This window comes from Apteryx rowi, unplaced genomic scaffold (assembly GCF_003343035.1).
Source record: "Apteryx rowi isolate R43461 unplaced genomic scaffold, aptRow1 scaffold_576, whole genome shotgun sequence".
Taxonomy (NCBI): domain Eukaryota; kingdom Metazoa; phylum Chordata; class Aves; order Apterygiformes; family Apterygidae; genus Apteryx; species Apteryx rowi.
The window spans coordinates 511,652-519,964 of record NW_020450845.1 but is presented as its reverse complement, the minus strand read 5'-3'; the positions used below and the strand labels follow the sequence as shown (position 1 = coordinate 519,964).

Genomic DNA, 8,313 nt, shown 5'->3' with positions numbered 1-8,313 from the left:
RAAAATATGGTAAACTGAAATGTGTACTATTGACAAAATAACGGGAATATGAAATAAGCAAAGAGAAGTGAAATGAAGTAAAACTGTGACTGAACTGTTCCTACTGTCTATTCTATTTTACTTTCCATAAACTCAGCAATGTGCAATGAATTAGTCTATTCCAAAAGTCCAGGCTTTGAAGTCCATGGTTTACCTGTCTTTTGCTCACCTTAGTGAGCATTTCTGCAGCTGCTCTCTCCTTCCCTTCCCATGGTCCTCAGTGAGACCCCTCATATCTGACGCCCTCCAATGGAGCATGTAGCAGAGGTGCCCTGGAGAGGAGGTGCGTGAAAGGCTCTCTAGCCATTGCCTGTACTGTGCAGACACTTTCCCAAAAGGGCTGGGAAGAGTGTACTACCTCTGGTGTTCTCTGTTCAGTACCTTTCATAAGCTCTCATTAAAAAACAAAAACCAAAAAGCCCCAAACCACTAGCAGTAATCTTAGGTAAGTCTATATGGAGTAAAAATAGTTTCCTTTGTTACTCACTGGCTTGAAACTGTAATCTAGTATATTGTACCTATGATTTGTAAACTCTCATCCTGGTAAGAACTATGATCATTTCACAGATTTGTTTGTTTTGTTTTCCTCGCTCAGGCTGTGCTGCACTGTGCATTTTATGAAAGTATTTGGGACTCCTTCTCCACTTGGTCACACACCAGTCTGTCTGTGAACTGCTGAAATTTGGCTTGCTGGGAAGGTGTTGGCAAGCTGCATTGCAGAATGTGCTTTTTGTCTGAGCCATGGGCCCAGGGCACTCTGTTTCCCCGTAGTGCATTTATACGCAAACTAGAAAATGCATGGCAGTTTTGGAAAGAGAAGGATAACTTGGCTTGCTGTGGCTTCCTAAAGCATTGAAATCCCCGTTCAGCTACCAAACTTACAGATAAGTGAAGAAAATCTGGTCACTGATTGAAAATAGAGTTGTGCTGGTGGTGGTGGTGGAGGTAGGTTACTTCCATGAAAATGAAAATATGGGTAATACATTTCTTACTGAGTTAAACACTTAGATTGCAGGAACTTGTAAAGAGCCAGAATAACAAAGGACTATATTCACAATACTACTAGCACTTTCTTTTTATCTTAGATGATACCAGCTTGTACTTTTTATGAAAAAATGATGTAATAGTATCATCACAACTCTGAGCTTACCTTTCTGACTTCTCAGTACTTAACTAGGCATAAGATGTTACCTTGCAGAGTTTTTGTAAGTATATGTGTGAGCAGGGGATGCTTTGTGCCTTTCATCCTCTGCTCTCTGCCCCTAATGTCAGTGAAGGAAGGTCTGCACCCTACAAGACTAATCATATCTGGCATATAGCTGGCAAATTGTCATTTCAGATCTCTCATACTACTGTGACCTCATCTCATCTGAGAGGTCTAGAAAAGATGTCTCTGCTTCCTAAATACAGCACAGCAAAAAGGATGTTTTCCACTGATCCCATTTGATGCAAAGATTTCCATTTCACTGTGACTAACCACCCTGACCCACAAACAATTGGCAAGAACAGTTTCAACACTTGCTGAAGTGATTATGTGATTGCTTGTGAGCAATCACTCACAACTGAACAGTATTTTTGTTTCATGCACACACTGAGTAGTGCTTCACCATCTCCTTCAAAGGAGAATGCTATTGTACATTAGGTTTCCATGTGCCCTCACTGATGRTTTTTGAATATGTGGGGACTCCATTTGTATAGATATACCATGTGTAAATGAATGTCCTTTTTGGTCAAGGCAAAGGAGTAGAGCTGGTATGAGCATGTGTGAAGAGGTGTGAATGAAAAGCAAGCGAGTGGTTCCCATCCAGGCCCTCCATCTGCCTTTCTGCAGACTTTCATCTCAGCAGTGTAGGTGGGATGAGTCTATCTCATGCTGTGCAAGTTTGACTTCTGCAGCTTCTTTGAAGCAGTGAGACAGATCTGTGGGGACGTGTTGTGTGTGTTTGGTGACCTGAACTAAACCAGCTTCATAGTCGGAAGTGGTATAGCCAGAGACAAAGAAAAAAATACATTGTATCCCACAGCTTCTCTAATAGAGGGCAAGTACATGGTGAAATTGTTTCAGAAAAATCCATGTAGATTTTCTTGAGAGAAGCAGTTTGACAAGTCTGTAGATTTTTGATTGAGAAAAATAAAAAATTTGACTGTATAGATATCGCATAGCAGTACAGATGAAAGAGGCCTCAGTGAATGAGTTACWTGCTGCAGCTTACCTTTTATCCATTCATGCTCTTCTATGTCTTGCCTTCAAAAGCTTGCCTACAGATAGTCTTTGGAAAAGCACAAAATACTGGTCTTTCTTTTAGAAATCTGTTGTCTATTTGCACATTCTTGTTCACTTATTTGTAGCCATTTTGTGAAATAGACCTCCGTGTATTTCTTTTTATAGAGCCATTTTCATGACTTCACCTTCATATTAGCCATATATGTAAAGATGCTGAAACCTAAGTTGGTAGATGCTTGCTTTGTGAGCTTTGTTCATGAAGAATGAACAGATTGGTCATCCCGATACGCTGTGTAAAGGGAATCTTCCTGAGCTGACTTTAAGACTGATGACCACTTTGCTCTGCCTCATCATTAAAACCGATAGGGACAGTTCTCGCAAGGGGAGTATTTGGTATTTGGCCAAAGTCACTGTGCACTGTGCTGTGCCCTACTCATTCCAGCAGCAGCTGTATTTCAGCAGCYCCACATGCTTAAGAGCCCAAATCTTCTGCGGTTCTAAGACACCATCATTCTCATGGATTTCTTTAGAATTAGAGAGAATAAAATTTCTGCAGACATTAAGCCCAAGGCTTCAAAAGTGCTGAAGGACAAAAAGTATGGATATATGTAAAATGMTATGGCTCTTTAGTAGATAGTAAATGGATGCATTTGCTGGCATCATATTTTAATTTGTAGGGAGAAATGCCCCACACACCAGTGGCTTKCTTTCCAGCTTTTTTGGCAAAGGATTTGCTTCTTTTCCTTTCCCTTGTCATGTTTCATCACTCACACTGTTATGAGCAGCCAGCATAGGCCGTTCTTCCACCCACCATTTCCTCCTCATGCCCTGAGTCCTTTGGAAGACACTTGCATGAATTATGTATTAGATACAAATTATGCATTATTATGCGTTAGGTACAAACTCAGGGCCAGTCTTCAATATGTTGAATGCTCTCTATTCCTGCTTCTTATATATCTTACATAAAGCTGATAAGAGTTGTTACTCTGATTGTTTTATATCCTCTAATGAAATTTCCCATAAAGTCTGAATCAATCAGGTGGAAGAAATGTGTGATAGCCATAAAAACAGACAAACACATATCTCAATAGCCACATATAATGCAACATTTAGCACAGACAGAGTTGTAGAAGCTTTATTTGTACGYAGATATGAGAAAATGAGCTGAGAATGTGGGGAAATCTACTTAGCTTCTACATTTCTTCAAAGGATTAAGTCATTTTTAGAATATATAATGTTRTAGTTATAATGTGATGTGATATCAGTGTAAGGTTTGTGACTAGTTACAATGCTGTGTATTTGTTTTAACTTCCTGGGTTTTTAAAACTAATTCTTTAAAACACATAATTACAGGTTGCCTGCCTCTATTCCTATTGTATATTTGCTTTTCTACTTCTTTGCAGTGTTTCCTTCTTACAGAACTACTTAAAGACAAATAATTCATACTACTTAAGTTCCTCATAGCTCTCTTTGAATTGCTTTCCTTTTCCGATACAACTAGTGAAAAATGTCATTTTTTCCATAAGAAAATGAAATTTTCATTTAAAAATGAATTTTATGATATTGTACAGCTTTGGATAAAATACTCCACAATATTTCGAGGTGAAAAAGTTTGGAAAACTCTGTTCCAAAAATAATTCCTAATTTCAATTCATTTGTGAAATAATTTTATATTTTTCACTTCAATTTTCTTATCAGCAAAGTCCTAGTAAGATTAATGAAACAATAGTATATCATAATAATATCTCATGTGGTAAGTCATATCCTGATATTAGTTCTCATTTCATAATGATGAAAACAGTCTAATTTATTTCTGTTTGTAAAGTATTAGATACAGCTTAAACATTTCATCTCCTTTCCTAGATCAAAGTGCCTACTGTTTGTTCTGTATTAAAGAAGACTGGCACTTTGATCTAGAAAATAAGATAAGCATTTATTGTATCAATTAGAGCAGCARCTCTTTTCAAAATCTGTGTGTTATCTGGAAACCTATTCCTAGAAAAAAAAAATTACAGTCACTTTCTGTTATCATATGGCTCAATGTGTCAGTACTACTGATAGTAAAGGAACAATTAAAGTGGTATAAAATAATAAACATTTTAGAGGAGCAGCCTGACAATTAAATTTTACCAATGTCTGTAGAGTCTTTTTATGTGAATGTTCAGAAATATTTCCTACATGTCCACTTTTCAAAGAAAATAGAACTTGAAATGTCAAGGATTTTTGATAAAATATAATTTTAGTTTCAACATACTTTGATTTAAAACAACTTTATTTCCCTTTCTAGATTTTATATTTCAGTAAATGTTGTTTACAGTTTATAGAATTCTTACCTTTTTTTTAAAGAAATTCTAGTGTTGCTTCAAATTTACAATCTCTCTATTCAAGAAAAGAGTTAAAGTTAAAATGTGTGATTCCCCAGAGCAATATTTACTCTTACTATTATGTTCACATCTTGTGTGGTAAAAAGATAAATGCATTAAAAATGGGTTGAATTATATTAGGATAAGGCAACCTCACTGTAACCTTTTATTAATAAAAGAGACAACTTAATGTCTCATTTACTTTAGATCCCCAAAAATGTTTTCTATGTTAATTATTGTGCATGAGGTAAGTGAACTAAATATTGGTCCGTTTACCGTATATATCAAAGGAATTGCAGCATTTAAAATCACATGATCCCTTATGGCTTGCTAACAAAAGTACAAGTACAGTTCAAGGGAAAACAGAATGTAGAAATTAATTAAGAACCTAAAACAAAAACTCCCTTCTGGTTAAATATTTTGTGTAACACCAGTAACATTTTGCTACTCATTATATCATGTCATAATATATTGAGCCTGGACTGATTCACAGTTAGAAAACAAACAAACATTTGAGTTTCACAGCACATTTTGTTGAATATTTACCATCAGCAGAAGACTTTTTCATCAGAATTCTTGCTGCTTGATGAAAAATTTGATTTATAAAACTTAATCTAGTCAGTTGACCACAGAAGTAAATGAAATAAGGGAAATGCAAATACCTATTCTGGGCATGACTTCATTTTACATAAGTACTTGGGGAAAAGGTTTAAGGTTTAATTATGAATCCTTTTCATGCTTTTTCCTCTTTTTCTRAAGTGTTTAATGATTGCTCTGACATCTGCCAAACATTTTTTCCTGACTCTGGAGACCATACTTTCAAAGGAAATTTTAACATGTGTTGCCCCAAAGAAATTCTGAAGTCATTAGACGTACAAAATTGTTAGTCCAAAGATAAAAATGTGCATGAAAAGTGAATTGTGGCATGTGCAAAAAGTACTACTGAGGAATTTCAGTACCTTTATCAGACAGTCAAAATGTCAATGAAAATGAAAAGATCTTTACAGTCTCAGGGGATGTGGTAGCCTCTGACAAACACTGAAACAAAGCTGACTTTTTATATCTATACTTTAAGTAATGAAAGATGGGACAATATTTGGGTTTATCATTAGCTGTAGCTGCAGGCAGCTGAGGCTGGTGTTGTGTTTTGCAAGTGCCACAGGAGCACTGGGGACCAGCACTGACTGACCCGGAGGGTTTGGAGCCGCACATGTCTGACATTTGGTTTTTGAAGGCTCCGGGATAGCAGGCTGTTGAGGTGTAAGGTTCAGGGCCAATCCATTATAGAGGTAGGGGGCCATTTTAATGCTATTGTGGGTTCAAATTCTCTTGGGATTTTGGTTATTCTGTGACTGGATGTTTTGAAGGAAACAATATGCAAATATTACAAAGAGCCCAGATTAATCACAGCTGTAAATTGAGCACTACCACATATATATTTGACCTAGAAAGAGCCACAGACGGCTTTGCTTGTAAGGATAACTTTCAAAGTGCTTGGGGGATTTTATGCATATGAGAATTTGGAAGATTTTTTCATTTACTGTCATCATTTGTTGACTTGGGTGTTCTTCTGTTTTGTTCTGTTCTCCCCCACTGCAGACTATGTCAGAGAGCCACAATGATCATGCACAATAACAGTTCAGCCTCCCCCCTGTTTGCAAATGTGAGCTCCTTCTGGAACAGAGATTCCCACGGACCAGGACTACTTGATGAAGCAGCATCGCTCATTGGCAGCTATGATTTCCCTCGGACAACAGAGAGTTTTCCCTTCTCCACTGTGAGATCAGCAAATACGTCCCTAAATGCCACGAGCAAAGACCCTCTGGGTGGGCACACTGTCTGGCAAGTGGTTTTGATTGCTTTCCTTACTGGGATCCTTGCACTGGTGACCATCATAGGAAACATCCTAGTGATTGTTGCATTTAAGGTTAACAAACAACTGAAAACAGTCAACAACTACTTCTTGCTGAGTCTTGCTTGTGCAGATTTGATCATTGGCGTTATTTCCATGAATCTCTCCACCACATACATCATCATGGGTCACTGGGCTTTGGGAAACTTGGCCTGTGATCTTTGGCTCGCCATTGACTATGTCGCCAGTAATGCCTCCGTCATGAATCTCCTTGTTATAAGTTTTGACAGGTATTTTTCCATCACTAGGCCACTTACGTATAGAGCCAAACGAACAACCAAAAGGGCTGGAGTTATGATTGGTTTAGCATGGGTCATCTCTTTTGTTCTTTGGGCCCCTGCCATCTTGTTCTGGCAATATTTTGTTGGGGAGAGGACTGTGCCTCCTGGAGAATGTTTTATCCAGTTTCTAAGTGAACCTATCATCACTTTTGGCACTGCCATAGCTGCCTTTTACTTGCCCGTCACCATTATGAGTATTTTGTATTGGAGGATCTACAAGGAGACCGAGAAACGCACCAAAGAGTTAGCAGGGCTACAGGCTTCGGGCAGCGAAGCAGAGGCAGCGCGCTTTGTACACCAAACGGGCAGCTCCCGGAGTTGCAGCAGCTACGAGCTGCAACGGCAGAGCATGAAACGCTCCTCCCGGAGGAAATATAGACGCTGCCACTTCTGGCTCACAATGAAGAGCTGGGAACCCAACACAGACCAGGGGGACCAAGAGCACAGCAGCAGTGACAGCTGGAACAACAACGATGCTGCTGCCTCTCTTGAAAATTCAGCCTCCTCCGATGAAGAAGACATCGCTGCAGAGACCAGAGCCATCTATTCGATCGTGCTGAAGCTTCCTGGTCACAGCGCCATCCTCAATTCCACAAAACTACCTTCTTCAGAAGATTTGCATGATTCAGGGGATGAACTGCAGAAATCTGACACAGAGTCGAAAGAAAGGAAACCTAAAAAATTGCACCCTCCAAAAAGTTTTCAGGATGGTGGAAGTTTCCAAAAGAGCTTTTCAAAGCTTCCAATTCAGCCAGGGTCAGCAGTAGAGTTGGCCACAGCGTCTGATGGCATTTCATCGGTGGCCAAGACATCTGCAGCCTTGCCTTTGTCCTTCAAGGAAGCAACCCTGGCAAAAAAGTTTGCCTTGAAGACCAGAAGTCAGATCACCAAGCGAAAACGAATGTCACTTATCAAAGAAAAGAAAGCGGCACAAACGCTCAGTGCCATTTTGTTTGCCTTCATCRTTACCTGGACCCCCTATAACATCATGGTTCTGGTGAACACCTTTTGCAAAAGCTGTATCCCCAAAACTGTCTGGAACCTGGGGTACTGGCTTTGCTACATCAATAGCACRGTGAACCCTGTGTGCTATGCACTGTGTAACAAAACATTCAGAACCACTTTCAAGATGTTACTGCTGTGCCAGTGTGACAAACGGAAACGACGCAAACAGCAGTATCAGCAAAGGCAGTCRGTCATTTTTCATAAGCGGATCCCTAGGGAGGCTTCATAGAATAGTATTTTTTAAACAAATAAAACAGTAACGAGGGAGGATGGGATGGGATGGGATGGGACGGGATGGGATGGGATGGGGAGGGAGGGTGGTTCCAGGGTGCTGGTTCAAACATTTAAACATCAAGACGTGAAAGCAGCTGCCAGGCTTATGTATGCTTTTAATAAATCCAGTTTAATATAAAAATCAAATCTGCATTCAGCAAAAACTAACAAACTTCAACATTTTTACTAAGGAATGAAAGACTTAAGAAAGTTTCC

General features: G+C 39.1%; 1 protein-coding gene across 1 annotated transcript; it reads left to right on the top strand.

Annotated features, from left to right (window-relative positions):
* Positions 1-6,226: 6,226 nt before the first annotated feature.
* CHRM3 (cholinergic receptor muscarinic 3) lies at positions 6,227-8,053 on the top strand. Its single transcript, XM_026082407.1, has one exon. It carries the CDS (start codon positions 6,245-6,247, stop codon positions 8,051-8,053), a length of 1,809 nt encoding a protein of 602 aa, XP_025938192.1. The 5' UTR covers positions 6,227-6,244.
* Positions 8,054-8,313: the final 260 nt, after the last annotated feature.